General features: G+C 38.7%; 1 protein-coding gene across 1 annotated transcript in view; it reads left to right on the top strand.

The window, feature by feature from the left end:
* Nucleotides 1–20725, top strand: part of gmds (GDP-mannose 4,6-dehydratase) — a 221983-nt gene that overhangs the window by 40877 nt on the left and 160381 nt on the right. Inside the window, exons 3-4 of the mRNA XM_034237438.1 lie at nucleotides 14174–14261; nucleotides 17005–17114. Of these exons, the coding sequence (XP_034093329.1) occupies nucleotides 14174–14261; nucleotides 17005–17114 (198 nt within the window). The remainder of the gene's footprint in view (nucleotides 1–14173; nucleotides 14262–17004; nucleotides 17115–20725) is intronic.

Here is a 20725-nt window from a genome sequence, read left to right as displayed (position 1 = left end):
GAGGGTTGACGTGTTATAACAGGCAGGTGTGATTTCACACCGGTGTGTTATAAGCCTCTGATGTTAATCTAGGTGTGTCTTTGAAGTTATACGTGAGACTGTCCCCGCCCCCGCCCCCTCACAGCCCAGGCCTCTCCCCCTTTCTCCACCCCTTCCTGTCACACGATATGAGGCCAGAAGATGGTGAGGGGTGGAATTAGGTGAAAAAAGAAATCCATGCAGACTAAATAAAAAGCCAGTCATTTCCACTCAAGTCACCTTTCAAAAAAAGAAAAATGGCCTAGAGACGCATCGATATGGGTTTAATCAGCGAGACGCCTGTGACAACTTACCGCCATCCATCCGGAGCGCCAATCAAAAAACGCATGCAGTATCTGTGCCGGGTTCAGACGCCTCCAGCCGAAGATCTGTGCACAAACTTATCTCGTGCCCTCATTGGTCATGTGCGCGTTCATGTGTGTTTGAGGAGGGGCTCTGTGAGGAAGTGGCAGATTTTTTTCCGGTTGTGTACTTTCAAATTCTAGCTCACTCGAGCTGGTTTCTCCAAAATGACATACCCCACCTTTAAGTACAATTCTCACACACACACACACACACACACACACACACACACACACACACACACACACACACACACACACACACACACACACACACACACACACACACACACACACACACACACACACACACACACACACACACACACACACACACACACACACACACACACACACCTCTCATTCTGTTTTCATTTACTTGTTCGTTATCTGACCAGCTTCAATCTTGTAGGCTTCTCACTTCGTTTCTTGTAGCCCTCGAAAGGGTTTTGGAGGTTTAAACATCGGGGTACCGCTTTGCCCGGTCTTTAGCAGAAATGTTCGTCGGTAAATGAGATGGATTCGATTTTTTCATCTTGGTGTTTTCTCTCTCGTGTGAGTTCCACACGTTCACTCTGTCATTACCCGATCTGCAGCTCTGCCCGATCTGCAGTGCGCATGTGCGAGATGGTCCGCCATATTGGACAACTCCGGACGGCAACCCAAGTAGAGAGACTATTGTTATTACAACGTGACTTCACTATTATTTAACAACTATTTGTATTGGGTTCTTTTATTTGGGGTTACATACATTGTCAGAATAAATGAGAAATGGATTTAACTTCTGTTAAACAGCTATATGCCATACATTTTTTGCACACATTCACAGTAAATATGTGTTCAGTATGATAGCTGTCTAACAGAAGTTAAATCAATTTCTCACTTATTCTGACAATGTACTTAACCCCAAATAAAAGAACCCAATAAAAAGAGTTGTTAAATAATAGTGAAGTCACGTTGTAATAACAATAACTCATCTCTCTCGAGTTTTCCTTTTGAGCTTTGCCAAAAGCCACTGTGTCAATGTTGTCCTACTTGGGTTGCCGTCCGGAGTTGTCCAATATGGCGGACCATCTCGCACATGCGCACTGCAGATCGGGCAGAGCTGCAGATCGGGTAGTGACACACTCTACGGTGTTGTTTACCTTCTGTGATGCGCGAGCTGATGACGTCGCGTCATCATCATCACTACTTCACGGCAAGACCTATGATCAAGACGAGTTAACTTTTTTTTTCTCAACTTTGTGTGGAAAAATGCGGGGGTTATGCGCCCTTTTAATAAATATGCGCCCTTTCAAAAAATCTGCGCCATTTTGCGGTAAATTATGCGATCGCATAATCGCGTTTTTCTGGAGGGTCTACTCAGTGTGTGATTTATTAACTCCTTTACAACAAACTAAGGATATTTTGCATGACATTTTTTTTATTTTTTTAAACTGATAGGAAGGACTTTTTCAACTGAAGTAATATCTGTTTAACAAACCAATGAACAAAATGATATATTATGCAAATCTATAAAATACAATACACCAATTTGACATGTTTATATGAGGACCCCCTTGGTGGTTCTAGGAATATTTTATATAAAATTGTGTTTTCTATTTAACTTATTGTACTACGATTATTTTTGTAATCATTCATGGTATTTTTTTAATTAACTTTTTTTTTTTTTTTTTAAATCTCACATACCCCCTGCAGTACCCCAACGTACCCCTAGAGTTAATCCTCTCTAATATTCCAATTCGTATTTGGTTCAGACTTTCCTGAACTGAGACACACACACACAAAAAAAGAAAAAAGATTTGATTACAAATCTACACCACATTATTTGTACATAGAGGGGTACTTTCCCAAAGCTTCTAAATCATTACGAGCCATAGTGCTGTTACAAAATAAAATACAAAAGATGCACAGAGGTTGTTTAACACACACCAAGCAGCATTAAATAATTACATGATATTATAAAATAAAATAAAAAGTACTTACCAGAGTTTTTCAAGATCAGATACAGGTCAAGAAAATGCATAGAGGAGGTATGGTGCTGGCTCATTAGCCCTCTCACTCTTCTTAGAATGATCTTGTGCAATTTTTAAAGTTGAACTCCTATCCCCTTATAAACCAAAATAACAATAGCCCTTAATTAACACTAATCATTTAAAAAACCTTACATCTAATTTAGAGAGGACAACTAAAAGTTTAAGGTGACTGTTTTAAACTAATTCCACCACATATATATCTTATTTTAACCTTATAATGTATTTACTTTAAAGAGTCCTCTCCTGCTGATATTCAGGTATGTGTCTGCATATGGTATCTCTGCTTTAAAGAGTCCTTTGTCCAGGTGATTAACGATGCTTCTTTTGTCCCCCCACAGAGTGAAACTCTGCCCTTGCATTGATCTTCAGTAGACAAAGCCTTGTATGTTTGTAAATGAATATTTTAATTTACCCTCACACTGTTAATTCTATGTATTTTAAGTGTTTACAGCTTTTCTTTGTTCACAAGCCCTACAACTAAAGAGAACATCCTTAGTTATCACTATTAAAACCTAAATAAGATCTTTTTTAAATTAATATGAATACCCTCTTTGCAAACAGAGACTTCCTTGTAGTTAACAGTTTTACAAAAGCTTAAAAAGAAACATCCTTAGCAAGCACAAATCATTTAAAACAAACCCTGAATCAAATTTAGAGAGGACAATAACGTTTTTAGGTGTCTTAGTGAGTGAAAATTAATGGCTGTTTTATTTAGATTGAGCGTATTTCTTTTTTAAAAACTAACTCCATCCCCTCGCTTCTCACCTCACAGAGAGTGTCTTAATCAACATATAGATTAACATCCAAGGCTTATCTCAACCCTGACATCAAAGGCCAACTCCAACGTGTGTGTGTGATAATTGTACTTAAAGGTACAGATACTGCATCCGTTTCTTGATTGGCGCTCCGGACGGATGGCGGTAAGTTGTCACAGGCGTCTCGCTGATTAAACCCATATCGATGCGTCTCTTGGCCATTTTTCTTTTTTTGAAAGGTGACTTGATGAGTGGAAATGACTGGCTTTTGTCTGCATGGATTTCTTTTTTCACCTACAGATGAAGCACTCCAGATCAGACTCAGATGGGTGTGTCCCAGTCAAAAGCCCAGCGGATGCCAGTGGCTGGGGGTGTTGCCAAATTGCTAGAGGGCGTTGCCCAATTTCTCCATTTGTTCAATTACAGGATTTAACCATAAGATGGCGCTTCATTCACAAAATACACAAAGACAACTGGGTGTTGTTGAACTTAGTCTGTTTGCAATGTTTGCAGCTCTGCAGTTGTGTTTGCTGAATACTGTAGCACTTAATCACTTATTTGTTACTGTATGGTTTTCACAAGCTACTATAATGAAAAAACATCAATATTTTAGATCAAATAAAGTATATAATTTGCTTTATGCAGTATATTTCTTGTAATATTGTTGGGGTGTTTTTACACAGTACAGTAGATTGAAGTAAATCAATTTATACATTAAGATAAGATAAGATGGACCTTTATTAATCCCGTGGGGAAATTCCAACCCAGTCTCACGGCATTTCGTGTTCACCAACACGATTTTTAATCTATTGATTCGTGTTCACCAACACGATTTGCCCCTTTTTTTCGTGTTGCACAGCACGATTTTAAAAGCAATGTATTTCTACTGCCTGCAGCATGTCTTTTTCTCCGGTCGGGTCGAGGAAGACCGGAAGCTGTGTGGTTCATAAAAACATGTTCTTACTCAATATCAAGCCACAGTTATTGCTTTTATTTGAAATCGTATAATTTCTGACTTTTGTTGCCGTCTGTGAGGAAAATAAATGGGGCTCAGAGCCTCAGAATACGGAAATCTGTATTTTTTAAAATATTTTTTTCCTTCTAATTCGATATTCTTTTCAAAATAACACACTGTTATTTACTCACCAATAACACACAATTATCCTTGCTTTAATTCCATAATCTCGGGCTTTTTTGGCATCCGTCAGGAACTGAATTTCAAAATAAAAATAACCGGAAACAGACGTAGGCCTATAAGGGACATTTTGAGCATCATTGTGATTGTCAACATTTCTGAGTTTAGGATGGCTGAAGACACTACACTACCCATAATCCCCAGCTATTGTTTAGGACTACAGTCCCCGTAAGGTTACGCAGAGTGTCAAACAGCTGTGTGAAATGGAACGAAACCACGCCAGACTATCCAAAACTGGAATCGAACGCCCCCCCCAGAACTACACATGCTGGCTATTGTGTTTCGCAAAATGTTCTATGGGACGTCTCTACTGAACGTTTTCGTTTTTCCCACAATTAGAAGTTGCCAGTATTAAACACATTGGTGTTATCAAATGTAAAACATATAATTAATAAATGGGTGAAAATCGCTTGTGTCCATAATGCGCAGCATTAATACCCACATGACAGCTCATTGTTACTTTGTAATTCTACTCCACTACAATTCAGAGGTTAACCTGGTATTTTTACTCCACTGCATTTATTTGAGTTACTTTGCAGATTCTGATTAATTATGTGAAATATAAACAACCCTTAAATCAGACTTTAGTTACACCTGAGTAAAATTCAGGTAAGGTGATTGTCAAGTGCCAACAATCAGGAGAGATATTTGATAGTTGGTGCTTGAGAAGACTAAACATGTATCTGCAATTGACATGAATGGAAACGAGTAATAAAGTATATTCATTACTCGTTATTCTCTACTAATAGTTCATTAAAGACTGTATATTATGGCTATTTTGCACATCCCTTTCAAGATTTTCAAAGGTGTATTGACATATCATATACACAACTACGGTGTAGTTATGCAATGAATGAAACACTTGGGTCACAGGTTCCTCAACAGTGCATTACAAGACATCTATCAATATGTGTGTACCTCCACCATTAAACTGTCATATTCTGCACATTTCTTATTCCATCTACATACATAAGAGTATAATTCATATGTATAATATCAGTTAAAATAAGTGCTTCAACATAGTTAACATTGCAGGAAAGCAATATATTAGACGTTAAGTACTTTGTCAGGCTTAATATTTATCTGTAGATAGATACCCCCAACGTTTTTTTCTTATTTAAAAGAAGACCTTAATCTGTTATTTAATGTTTAAATAAAGGTTAATTCGTTTTTCTGTTTTGCACCTCCTCCTATTAATATCTTTGTACATTCTGCACTAAACTGTTTTATTGTAGAGATCACTTATAGTATCTTCTTGATTTTTTATATTCTATATTTATACTTTCCCCCTATGAAAGTATGTACTCTTAATATTTTTTTAATCAAATAAAACCCAATAATTCAATAACGTGCTTTAACCACTAGGCGGTGCACACAAGGTACACACAGCCATAATAACTTTGTATTATTAGTGTAGGACACTTTTGTTTTCGTACAACATCTGAAAATGTGTAGTTTTATGCATGCTTTCACATAATTTTACAGCATATTGCTATACTATTTCAGACTCAGTATTTACATTCTTACATTCAAAGAAAATCAGTAATATCTTTAAAAACTACAGTCCTTTTATATCAGCTGTGCACCGTTATGGTGCACAGCTAACCTATCTGTGAATTAGATCAAATGTAAAAGTCAGCCGAATTAGTGTTGATACTGCAAGGAGACGTATTGTGTGAAGAGAAATTGAAGATGTTGTTTAATTGTTGAATATATTTATGATCCACGTCAAGTATTCAGTTTCGGCGGCATTTTGTCAGTTTTTCCAAAGGTCTTCTCATCAGGGCTCTATAAATAAAGAACTACGGCAGATCTGTAATATACAATGCAGCCGAACCGTGTATTACAATGCCGTTATGTGATGACTTTCAAAGAGAAAAGCAAGAGCGCTCGGAATTAAGTATTATTTTATTCTTTTAAAATGTTTTCCGGATTTCACATCATATAAACACCAAATCCCAGCATGCATTGCGGCTAAAACATCCAATAAGCGAGCTTAAAACCATAGCTGAGGATCTTGGGTAATCGCTCGAAATGCCTACGTCTGTTTCCGGTTATTTTTATTTTGAAATTCAGTTCCTGACGGACGCCAAAAAAGCCAGAGATTATGGAATTAAACCAATAAATAAAAGAAAGGATAATTGTGTGTTATTGGTGAGTAAATAACAGTGTGTTATTTTGAAAAGAATAACAAATTGGAAGGAAAAAAAGATTTAAAAAATACAGATTTCAGTATCCTGAGGCTCTGAGCCCCATTTATTTTCCTCACAGACGGCAACAAAAGTCAGAAATTATACGATTTCAAATAAAAGCAATAACTGTGGCTTGATATTGAGTAAGAACATGTTTTTATGAACCACACAGCTTCCGGTCTTCCTCGACCCGACCGGAGAAAAAGACGTGCTGCAGGCAGTAGAAATACATTGCTTTTAAAATCGTGCTGTGCAACACGAAAAAAAGGGGCAAATCGTGTTGGTGAACACGAATCAATAGATTAAAAATCGTGTTGATGAACACGAAATGCCGTGAAACTGGGTTGGAAATTCAGTAGTTCAAACAACAGGGTGAGAGTGAAAAACAGGACAGCACAGATTCACACAGATTAATAAAATCAAAAATAAGATGAGCGATAAAAATAATAATAATGAGAAACTATGAAATAAGAAATGAATAAAACTAAAATGTAATTATCATATCATATATTATAATGTATTGTATTATTAAGTAATATCATACATTAACCCCATTATAGCAGATGCCACATTGAATGGATGAACACATTTACGCATCAATAATTACAACAGAGTATTTCTAAATACAAGTTGTAAAAATACTTATATGTATTTAATATTAACCCTTTGGAGTCGACCGTCACGCCGGCGTGATCAGATCACATGACCTGTTCAAGCCGGTGCCGCATAAAAACAACAGTCCGGACAACATTGCTGTGTGTTTCTGTCAAAAGTACTGGCTTGAAACTATATGCCAGTCTTTGTTTCATGCAAAAAGACCCAATAAACACGGACATACGATGATATAAAGTTAATACAGATATATTTCAGAAGTATGAATAATGGAAGCACATATTTTAATATCTTCGCCGTATTTGATCATTTTACGAAACGGAAAATACTGGAAACTGTAGATTCTGCTCAACAGGATGTATATGTGTATTTCTGTCGAAAGTACTGGCTTGAAACTATATGCCAGTCTTTGTTTCATGCAAAAATACCCAATAAACACGGACATACAATGATATAAAGTTAATACAGATATATTTCAGAAGTATGAATAATGGAAGCACATATTTTAATATCTTCGCCGTATTTTATAATTTTACGAAACGGAAAATACTGGAAACTGTAGATTCTGCTCAACAGGATGTATTTACCAGGGAGGGGGTGAGGTAATCAGGTAAACGGAGTGATACGAAAAGAGACGAAGAGGGACGGCGGGAGACTGGATTGAAGTAAAGTGACAGACAAACATTGAGAATTTAGATATAGTTAGATAGATTTAGAGTTTTGAAGATTCAACTATGATGAAGAGAACTCTGAACGTGAGTCAAGCTTTAAGCTTGTTTTTTGACATGGAGGAGGAGGAACCTGTGATGTTGCCCTCTGTGTCGTATTGACAGAAACCGCTTTGAAGCGTGGCACAGATAAAGACAGAAAAAATGATTTTTGTACATAATGTGTATATATATATTTGTATTATATTTATAATAACACTTTTGCCTTATCAGAATGAAATCCCATGCTACCTCAATCAAACTTTCACATTATCATAGTGACATCCCATGTATATATTTCCAGCTTTTAAATGGTTTCGTTGTGTATGTTTGTGTTACATATGAAAAATAATATCATCTTCAAAATCTGTTTTTACGTTTTTTTTTGTGATTTTGGGTCCAAAATGTTAATATAGTAGAATATCACTGCTCTAAACAAAGTCAAAAATCCTACATCCAAACGAAATAAATATAATTAATTATGATGAATACGTTAAGTCTTGTTCATTGTGTTTCACTTTTATTAAATGTTTAAATCGGACATTCAAAATGCAGCATATTTTCACTCTTACACACATATATTCTCCTTTTACATACATACATTTTCACTCTCACACATTTTGCTCTCATATTATCATATTTCAATGCACACATTCATATATTGTCACTCACACATTCATGCATTTTGTTCTCATATTCATATCATTTAATGCTCATATTTATACATTTTGCTCTCATGCGAAATCTACTTAAACAAAGTATGTCATGTTAGTGGTCAGCTGTTAAACACAAAAGTGTATCTTAAGGGCTGTAAATATAATAAGCCTGTTGTCAATTTTAGACACAGGCTTATTATATTTACAGCCCTTAATAACATTCATTTTCTGGACTCAATGTGTGTCGTGGCCGTTTTCTTTGTTCCAAGCAAACGAGTGCTTTTTGTTTTGAAATCACTTCCGCGAGTTTCGCGGGCCTCCCCCCTCGCTCCACTGACCATTTAGTAAGGTAACAAGCAAAAGGGCAAAAACGCCTCTCAGACGCTCTTCCGTTTACTTTTTTAATAAAGAAAAACAAATGGTCCGTAGATACACGGACTCATATAGCCTATGTATACTGTAAGGAGAATGTATGTGCGTGAGAGGACCAGTATGAATTACGTCATAGAAATATGCAAACACAAACCTTCAGACTGGGGGATGGGAGATCACAGGAGTGAGGGGGGGGGGGGAGAGCTGTGGAATGTGACCCTTGGGAGAATTCGTTTTAAACAAAGAGTTCGCAACACAGGACAGCATAGGCAACATGGGGGGTGGGAGCTGGTGAACGGTCTGGTCAATGTTTGTAAACACAATCCCCAGGATGTGTCCGAATCAAACCAAAAGAGAAAATGCAGATATCATTCTCTCTCTCGACTCGCTGGTATCTCTAGCTGAGCGCTCATTGGTGTTCATACTGCTCACAGGCTGGGCTGCTGTGTATATCTAGTGTATTCATACTGTACCCCTCCTCACTGTTTATCTATCATTCAACCATTTACACCTTCCTTTTTTCCCAAATCTGAACATTGACCAGTGGCATAAGATCAGGAGCCGGGTAAATGAGAGACTGAGGAGCCCCCGAAAAATAGATCCCGAAATAGCTCCTCCTGGTTTCCGCAGCAGATAGGCCTACAGTATGGTGTCTGTTATGTCAGTTATTTTAAATAAAACGTTGAAAACTGAACTTGAAAATGGTTTCCTCTTTTTATTTTATTTATCATTTTCGGGACGGGGAGACGTGTGTGATTAAAAATTAATTTGCAGAAATGTAAAGTGATCTAACTAAGTTCTATTCATATTCTTGATGGGAAGAGCAGTGTAAATGGGTGGCCATATGCATTTGAAAAGCAATATAAATCACACAGTTATTATACAATAGGCTATAAAAGCACAATCGATAACCATTACCTTTATCCAATTCAAACTTTGGACGGGAAAAAAGGAAGGTGTACATGGTTGGGCTATACTGTAGGCCCAGGGGCGGCGGGTGCTTTAGGCTAGGGAAGGCTAAGCCTTCCCAAATATTTGTGTAACTGCATCCTGGTAAAATAAAAATATAATGTCTTTGACATTAGCGCTGCTATGCAGCCACCTGTGCCCTGTACCACGAAGCCAGTTCAACATACCTTGGATATGCTTGAGTTATCTTAACTAACCCTAACAAATGCGATCTCGCTAAACGGTCCTACGGCGCTGGTTATCAACTCGGTAAATCAAGCCAGGGTTTCTCTCTCCAGCTGAGAACGCGTTCACGTGAAAGGGGCGGGGTTAGCTACATTTGACCAATCACAAACAGGGACAAGTGTACTGACAGCGCAACATCATACTTCATTAATGAAAAGTAAACTAATATTAGACAAATATGAACTTTAAACATCCATGATGACTTAAACATATAATCCAGAATACAAGCCACAAAGTTGCACCTGCAAGGAGAATACAGAACAACTCGTTAAAAAATAAACTACAGAGTGTTTGAAAGCGTACAACAGTTTTATGATACTGCCCCATCTAAAACACGAGGGGATCTGACTTTATTACATTTGAGTTGAGTGTTTCGTCAACTTAATGTGTTGCTTAAAATAATACGTCTGCATACAGTATATGTGACAATGTAACTGCGTTCACGTGAAAGGGGCGGGGTTAGCTACATTTGACCAATCACAAACAGGGACAAGTGTACTGACAGCGCAACATCATACTTCATTAATGAAAAGTAAACTAATATTAGACAAATATGAACTTTAAACATCCATGATGACTTAAACATATAATCCAGAATACAAGCCACAAAGTTGCACCTGCAAGGAGAATACAGAACAACTCGTTAAAAAATAAACTACAGAGTGTTTGAAAGCGTACAACAGTTTTATGATACTGCCCCATCTAAAACACGAGGGGATCTGACTTTATTACATTTGAGTTGAGTGTTTCGTCAACTTAATGTGTTGCTTAAAATAATACGTCTGCATACAGTATATGTGACAATGTAACTAAGTGTTGCACGGCCAGATACGGCTCGAGAAGCTGACTCAGATAAGGAAATATTGTGATATCGATGTGAGATCGATGATCTGATTGATGATGTGATGTCAGTGTGATATGAATGATAAGTGCGACACGTCGGCGTCTTCTCTGCATACGGCAGTTTAAACTGCATTTCCTTTTTCCTGTAATATGACTTGATAGATTTAAACTCCGCACACTGAGCTCTGATCGGTCAGCAGGCGGTGCTTTCACTGAGTTGATCTCTTTTCTATAGACGCCGGAGGCGGGCAGCGTAAGATGAAAAAAAAAGTTATTTAGCCTTCCCAAACCTGAGCCTCACGTGCCGCCTATGTGTAGGCCTACTGTATACATACAAAGGCCATTCAAGCTAGAGTTCTTCTGGAAATGTTCACATCAGGCACCTTCAAGTTAAACTAGAGATGTCCCGATCCCCGGATCGGATCGGCCCCCGATACTGTGTTTTAAGGTGGATCGGGATCGGCAGATCCAATTAAATGTCATGGCCGATCCATAGTTAATATTTCCCATGATTCCATTGTTGTTGTTGTTCTATTGCATCAGCCGCCATTATCGAGTTGGAAAAGTGGAACGGACACATATCGTTAGCTAGTTAAAATGTCTGCAGTTTGGCATCATTTTAAAATAACTACAAGTGAGTCGCCGACTGCGACATACAAAGTCTGTGGTGTGGAAGTCTCACGAGGTGGTGCTAACAGGGTCTCCTACAACACGACAAACCTAATAAAACATCTTAAAAAGCACCACCCCGACAAACACGCCGCCTATTGTAAAGCGACAGCGTCTGCGACTGATGGACTCCATCAACAAACACTGCGGGACAGCTTGAAACGAAAGGCTTTACTTCCTCGAGACTCCGAGAGATTTCGCAAGATTACTGAGCTGATTGTGGAGTGCATAGCAGGGGACGACCAGCCAATTTCACTTGTGGAAAACTCCGGTTTTTGTCGTCTAATAAATTATTTGGGTGCCTGTCTATTTCTTAATGTATACGAAATTAAATGCTGTTTGCCAACACAAAAAGTGATATCGGAAATCGGTATCGGAAAACCGGTATCGGGAAATATCGGGATCGGATCGGAACCTATTTGAAAATATCGGGATCGGAAGCTAAAAAATGAGATCGGGACATCCCTAAGTTAAACAATACTAAACAATTAACACAGTAGGCCTAAATTATGTGGATTAAACCACATTTATTTCGTTAAAAATAAACGAAATATGATTTTGTTTGAATGATTAAATGTCATTAGGCACCTTCAAGTTAAACAATCAGGTGCACACTTTAATGTGCCGCCACCTCCGGACTCGGCTTGACTCGGTTTAAAGAATGCACAAATGTGTTTAATCGTTTATGTCAGATATGTACTAAGTAGCCTAAATACATTTGTTCCTGCTCAAGATTAGATTCAACTTTATTGTTATTGCACACATTGCAGGTACTGAGACAACGAAATGCAGTTTAGCTTCTAACCAGGGGTTCAACAAGCAGCGAAAAGTAATGTGCACAATACTACAGAAAACAATTAACACAGTAAATTATGTGGATTAAACCACATTTATTTCGTTAAAAATAAACGAAATATGATTTTGTTTGAATGATTAAATGTAGGGTGAATTGCCCTAATGTGGGACATTTTTGCATTTCAGACTTCGGGAATATATTGCGATATGAAGCCGATACAATAAATCAAAATCCAGTACCATTCTGAAATCCCCAGTAATATTAGACACTAATAATACAGTAAACTATTAACACTGTACATATTATTGTTTGCCCGTGGGATTAGGATGATCGGTAGTGAGACCCGTGCTGCATTTTCCTCCGGTCGGATGTGATATAAAAACAAAGCGATTATTTTTGTTGTTGTAAACTCACGTGGATTAAATTTAGTGCATTCATTTCAACTCGCGAACATATGATACATTAAATGATCGTGAGGATGATGATTGAAAATCGTTTGTTTGAGCCTGGATGCATTTCCTGATCTAAAAATATAGCGATGGTTTTGTACTTACGCCAACGTGAATTAAACATTATTTTGTTAAATAAAAACATGCGGATGTTTAGTAAATGATTACATGTCTCTTATTTAGCACAGAATATGATCCTATCCGTGACATATGGATCTTAACAAATATCCGCTATATCAGATACCTGTAGATCAGCTGTTTATGAGTTCCAGTGTGGCAGCTTTTTAATCACGGCTCCCCCTGGTGGATCCATTATCCATTGCAGCTGGTTTCATTATAATTAAATGTATTTATCAAGGGGGCGTTTCAAGTCCTTGGGGGGGGGGTTTCCTTTTCAGCAGGGGCCCACCCCGTGTCGATCACGGATCCGCACGGGTAGGCGTCTGAAATGGAGTGCTCCATCTGTAATTCCACCCCCCACTATCTTCTGGCCTCCTATCGTGTGACAGGAAGGGGTGGAGAAAGGGGGCGAGGCCTGGGCTGTGAGGGGGCGGGGGCTAGACAGTCTCACGCATAACTTCAAAGAGACACCTAGATTAACATCAGAGGCTTATAACACACCGGTGTGAAATCACACCTGCCTGTTATAACAAGTCAACCCTCACATCAAAGCACAGACATCAAAGGCTAATTAGATTAGACAACAAAGGGCTGTGAGGGGACAGGGGCCAGACAGTCTCACGCATAACTTCAAAGAGACTGCCTTAATCAACACCTAGATTAACATCAGAGGCTTATAACACACAGGTGTGAAATCACACCTAGCTGTTATAACACCTCAACCCTCACATCAAAGAATTAGACAACAAAGGCGCTACACAGGGGGGCATTTCACACCTACGTGTGATGACACCTCACACCTCACATCAAAGGATCTCACACCTACGTGTGAGATCCACCTCGAACAAAGGGAGGCGGGACTTATACATTAGCATAATTGGGGGCGGGCCCACCTGTACGTTTGTATGCATACTAATGTGATTGAAGCGGGATTCTTATTACTACTCACCCCTTAGCTTCTTCAGTACATGTGAGGGTAACTCAATGCTTTGTAATAATGAAGAAATATTTTCTTGGGTGGGTGTTCTTTACTGTGTAGGAGCTGCACAAAATGAGCAACAAAACACACAAAAATGTGTTTTTTATTTACAAAGTTAACTAAGCAAGGTTATAATAATGTTAATCTGAAGTGGTGTAAATATATATTGTCAATAAAATAAATATGGTATAATAAAGCCTCTCTTTTTCTTCTCACAGGTTCATGGTATTATGCGACGCTCCAGCTCTTTCAACACGGGTCGCATTGAGCATCTCTACCAGAACCCACAGACACACACCGAAGGCAGTGAGTACACTTTTCACACCATGATGTCTCCCCAGAGAAACTATTGGCAGATGAAGACATAAACCACGCATGTTAGCAGATGGGCAATACAAAAACAAAAATCGAATTACACGTCAAATACATATGTTTTTAGGCAGCTCTTAATGCTAAGATGTTTACTGAGTGTTAATTTTCTGACAGTGGAAAATCTAGCGAAACAGCTACTGTAGAAACGTAGCAGCACGCTGGCTTTCACGCTTACAGCAATGACCATGACCGTGTTTCCATTGAGTCTGACAGGTGTATGTGCGGTTGACATCATTATTTTTCTACTATGGCGAAGGCATGGATTGGCCTGTACCTTTGTCGGTAAGATTAGGCATAACATTGGTTAGGTTTAGCCCCTCATCACTACTGGCTTCAAATGAAGTCACGTGTTCAAGATGGCGGCTCCCATATCCTGGGCTTTTTGGCTAGTTCATGTTCTAGGGAGTCGGGACTCTTTGTCTGTCTTTCCATACAATCTCCGATAAACACCAAGAGTTGCAGTGTCACAAACACCTTTTTAGACATTGTCTAACACCTTAGAGAAATTAAATGACTTGTGTTTTGCCGTGATACAAAATACCATTGATCGTCCAAATGCAACAGCTGCAGATACCGGAAAACAATTTACTTTTTTTTGGCACCATCAGATCTGCAAAGCCCTCACCATGAGATAATAAACATCAAATTGTATAGAAGTATAAACACAGGCAGTGTATATGTATATCCAGTTGTCAGGACAGTATAGAAATAGGAGCCTGTTACTTTAAAACCTCAGAAAAATATCAATTTCTCTAGGCTGCAGAAAAAGCACATCACAGCAAAACTGATCTTTTATGGATATTACAGAAAAAAAGAAATCTTCAAATAACTTAAAGTTACTCTTGTAATGACCCCTCTTTATGTTCCCCTCGACAGGTACAGCACATTATGATTTGATTATGTTGCTTTAGTTTACTGTAAAGCTTTGCCTGGTGCTTACAACACATGCATTCAACACTGATTTCTGATTTAAAAACTGAAATTACATCATTTCTTTGATAAAATGTACTTTACTGTAGCTGGCTCCTGCTTGCTCTGGTGGCTGATAAGCTTGAGCTGTGCTTCCACATGTACTCCTGGGTTGCATATGTGGCTGCAGTGTAATCAACCTCTGCTGCTCTCTACAGGGCACACCACTATCTGGATTGGTTATGTTGCCTTCGTTTACCGTTATGCTATTCTTGCACAACACCCAATCCCTCCTCCTCCACTTTTCAGATTGTCATTTAACGATTTAATTTGGGAACATCATTTGGTTACTTTTAATCTGGTTTATTAAAATATTTCCCGTTAAATCCTTACTAAAGGGGCTTATTGCCTTCTCTGCTTCGTCTTCCTAATCTTGTGGCCACTTGAGACGGGTCATCACAGGACATTATATTACATTACATGTCACCTGTTAGACGCTTTTATCGAGTGGCGGCGCCAGAGTATTTTTGTTGGGTAATCTATGGTAGGGCTAACCCATACAGTCGTGGGGCTCAAGTCAGTATTTGCAACGTAATTACATCTCTATATTCATCGATAATGCCACACTTGCATAAGCATACGTGTGGCACCAGGGCACAAGTCAGTATTTACAACATAATTACATCTCTATATACATCGATAATACACACTATATCGCCCCCCCTTGACAGTGAAACGTGAGGTTTAGATTATTTCCCTGTCTCATTCCAAATTGAACTGTATGAAATAAAAAGGCACATTTGTCTTGTAGTAAATAAAAAGGGCGACCTGGAGCCAATCCTGCAATTTCCCCACAAGTGAAAGAGTTGACATGCTGAAAACCCAACGCCTGACGGGGGGTCTGGGGGGATTGTCCCCCAGGAGATTTTTTGAAATACTAACATAAAATACACATTCTGGTACTCTCTTGAGAAGAAAAATAAATAAATCTATCACTACACGATATTTAAAAAAAATGAATGCCATTTTAGTTTTTTGTTACTTTGTTCTGAAAGCTGAACCTGCTGCTCCTCACAGAGAGAAGAGGGAAGAGGCTGTGAATGACTTTACATTGTGGATAAGGGTGGATAGCCCCCATTGTTCTGTGTGTCAAAATGAAAGACAGCCCACACACCTATCAATCATCAAACCCTGGGGTCTTATTTCATTACGTGTTGATTTCTATCAACACGTAATGTTGTATCGATGTATATAGAGATGTACTACAGCAAAAGTATTCTCCGTCGGGACTTCCTGCAACAACACCACGCCGTTATCGTGATTCTGATTGGCCAGAAGACATTATCAAAGATGTTCTATTGAGAAGACGATCACTACGCGTGACAAAAGTTTTCAAAACCGTTTCTAGTCTTCGGTATTTCCAGACAAGTGGCTACTGAAATTAATCTGACTAACTGCTGTCTGTGCAACTTACTCCGCGTAGGCGGACTTTATTTTGCTTACTTTAACATCATTTTTCATGGTGGGGCTAAGCCATTTCTTGGTATGGCTGTAGCCTACCCCAGCCATACCCACTGCTTTTATCCAAAGCGATTTACATACTCAGTACTGTGGGCAATCCCCACAGGAGCAATTTGCGGTGAAGTGTCTTGCCCAGGTTTGAACCTGTGCTCCCTTGATCCCAACACCAAGGCTCTATCCACTGCGTCACACGCCTCCCTACAACACCAAAATAGTTGAACTTACTGTTTGTCCCTCTCTTTGTTAGACATGAAGTTGCATTATGGTGATCTGACGGACAGCACGTGCCTGGTGAAGATCATCAACCAGGTGAAGCCGACGGAGATCTACAACCTGGGCGCTCAGAGTCATGTCCAGGTACTGTGATCTTACCAAAACATCTCCAGCACTCTCATGGAGCTTTATTCTGTGCAACTTGATGTGTTCCTCGGAATGAAGGCCATCATGATTCTGTTTATTCACTTACCTTTGTGGAATCACTTTGCATGGGAAAGGGCTGATGACAGTAACAGTTAACTTCCAGAGTAACACTGGTTCCTGTATAGGCAAGGCAAGATTATTTATATAGCACTTTTCTGTACGCGACAATTCAAAGTGCTTTACAAAACAAATTAAAATACTTTTTAGGAATAAATACATTAAAAACACATTATACAATTTTACAACAGACATTACAAAGCAAAGATAATAAAATAATAAAAATAAACACTACAGGTAAACAATACATGTTTAAAAGGCATACTGTAGTTCGAATGTGAGCATCTAAATTAAAAGCAGCGGCAAAGAGATATGTTTTTAGTCTCGATTTAAAAATAGTAAGCGTTTCTGCAGACGTGCATGATTTGGTTAGTTTATTCCAGAGTGTCGGGGCATAATAGCTAAATGTTGCCTCCATGTTTTGTTTTTACTCTCGAAGCCGATAGCAGACCCGTCCCAGAAGACCTGAGGCACCTTGATGGCTCGTACAACAATATACTTTGGTCCTAAACCATGTAATGATTTAAAAACTAGCAATAGTACTTTAAAATCAATTGTTTGACCGACTGGAAGCCAATGTAGAGATTTCAGAACCGGACTGATGTGATCCACTCTTTTAGTGTTAGTGAGGACACGTGCAGCAGCGTTCTCAATTAGCTGCAGTTTTCTGATGGATTTTTTTGTCAGCCCTGTGAAGACACTATTGCAGTAGTCGAGTCTACTGAAAATAAAAGCATGGACAAGCTTTTCTAAGTCCTGTTGTGACATTAGTTTTTTAATCCTCGATATATTCTTCAGGTGATAATAAGCAGACCTAATGACTGTTGTAATGTGGCTGTTGAAATTCAGGTCTGAGTCCATCACTACACCTAGATTTCCGGCTTTGTTAGTGGTTTTGTAGTCTGCTGACTGAAGCTCTGCGATTACTTTTAATCGGTCCTTCTTTTCTCCAAAAACAATGATCTCAGTTTTTTGTTTGTTCAGTTGGAGAAAGTTCTGAGTCATCCAGTCAGTGATGTGCTCAATGCACTTGCTCAGTGTTCTAATCGGAGAACAGTCTCCTGGTGTGATTTTAAAATAAATCTGGGTGTTGTCTGCATAGATGTGATAACTTAGATCACTCTTTTTAATCATTTCAGCCAGAGGTAGCATATACATATTAAAAAGCAAAGGTCCTAAGATGGAGCCTTGAGGAACCTCGCATGACATATTTGTAGGGATGTAACTATATACAGAATATCGCGGTAAATAAACGTCCCAACACCGTCGTGAGACTGACAAAATCTACCACGATTTTATTTTCAAATAAAAACAATTTTTCAATATTTTTTTTTTTAAACACTTTTTTTTGTTTTAAACCTTTATTTAACCAGATGGTCCCATTGAGATCATCGATCTCTTTTTCAAGAGAGACCTGTCCAACATGGCAGCAAGTAGGTTACAACATGAACATAAAACAGATAACACAAAAGGACATCGTATTTACAGGGCTACATTTACACACCTAGAGACATTGATAAGTACCAACAGTATATTTATATCTCGCCCTGTCAATAAGCCTCACCTTCTTCGCAAAAACTGTATTATTTTTGAAGTGGTGGAGAGACAATGCACAGTTTGACCCACTGCTGTCACCCATGGCCAAAGCATATCTCTCCGTCCCACTGAGGTGGCGTTAGACTTTTTCGCTGTGCGTCATTTTGACAGACAGGATCGTTATTACCCGTCGGGTCTGAACAGTTCACAAGAGAGCACGCTCGTGAACTGTCAACGGGAGGGGGGGGGGGGGGGGGGGGGGGGGGGGGGGGGGGGGGGGGGGGGGGGGGGGGGGGGGGGGCGGCGGTGTTATGCCGTGTGTGCATGCACCTCGCGGGAGCGCACACAGCGTAAAGCAAAACCTCCCAGACATGTGTTGATCTGTACGACAAAGTACGGTTTGGAAACTATATAATTTCCTTTTGGAGGGCATGCATAACACGGCATAACACCAGAGCCTCGCTGCGGGGAAACGTTGGCGCTGTTCCGAGTTTGTTCTAATCTGTCAAAATGACAGACTGCTTTCAGATTTTCCCGTCATTGATAAATAAAATATTCGGTTAACGCGACCACTGCTGTCCCAGCAACATCAGTACCAAGCGAGAGAGTTTTTTCCAGAGCAGGGGATATTGTAAATGCCCAAACATCCCAGCTTATAAATACCTGGAAATGTGGACATTCTCATATTCCTAAAAACCTGTCTGATGATGCTGAGTGAGTGACTAGTGAGTTTGAGTTACTTGAAAAACTAAAGTGAAACTTGATTTATTTTATTGCAGGGTCTGATTATTAAATGTCCTTGTTTATTTGTGAGATGCGGTGGCACAAAGAAAATGCCTACTTTGTTTGGTAGTAGGCTATTATAGGTACAAAAACACTGGTTTTCTTGTTCCAGTCTGTTACTGTCACTTTGTTTTTGACACTTTAAAATACTGCTATCCTACTAAAATGCTGTAAAATCAGATTTATTATGTAATAAAGAAACATTTTCTGAGCAAAAAAAAATGTGTATTGAAAAAACAAAAATTATTATTATTATTTTTTCTTTATTATTCAATATCGCGATAAATACCGTACCGTGGACTTGTTATCGCGATATTATCGTACTGTGAGTTTTTGGTATCGTTACATCCCTACATATTTGTCAAAGTTGATGTGTAGTTGCCTATTGAGACAACGTTTTTTCTGTCCTTTAAGTAGGTACTAAACCAATTTAGAGCTGTTCCTGAAACTCCCACCCAGTTTTCTAGACGGTCTAGCAATATGTTGTGGTCAACAGTGTCAAAGGCTGAGATCTAATAATACTAAAACTGATATTCTGCCACTGTCTGTGTTTAAATGAATGTCATTTAAGACCTTAACGAGAGCAGTTTCAGTGCTGTGGTTAGGTCTAAAGCCTGACTGAAACACATCAAAACCGTCATTTAAAAACATGAAATGACTCAACTGTTGAAAAAGAACTTTTTCAATCAATTTGATTAAAAAAGGAAGGTTTGATATTGGCCTGTAATTATTCATTACGGCTGTGTCCAAGTTATGCTTTTTTAGGAGCGGTTTAATTACTACAGTTTTCAGGGCCTGTGGAATAGTATAGTGTCATGAAGCACTTGCACTTGCCAGAATAAATAAATAGACCAGATGACTCACTATGTAAAATGAGATGGTGTTAGAGGTTGCTTACTGTTTTAGGTGGTGATCTGGTTTGTGTGATTTGTACTCTATCACAGTAAGCACAAAATGTTTATTTTTGCTATGTGTAGGTTTCATTCAGAGCTATTCTATCATCATCAATCAGACCAGGGCCATGCTGACAATTGCATATGGATATATGGTATGGGACTTGCACAAGACATTTTAAAGTGTTTTACTACAAATTTGATTATTTAGAAAGTACCTTTGGATATTCAAAGGTGTTATGCTAACAGTGGTAGCTTTCAGCAGCTAGCCCTAAGCAG

The sequence above is a fragment of the Gymnodraco acuticeps genome, unplaced genomic scaffold, assembly GCF_902827175.1.
Source record: "Gymnodraco acuticeps unplaced genomic scaffold, fGymAcu1.1, whole genome shotgun sequence".
Lineage (NCBI taxonomy): Eukaryota > Metazoa > Chordata > Actinopteri > Perciformes > Bathydraconidae > Gymnodraco > Gymnodraco acuticeps.
The sequence above is the reverse complement of the archived record's forward strand: the minus strand, read 5'-3'. Positions and strand labels throughout refer to the sequence as shown.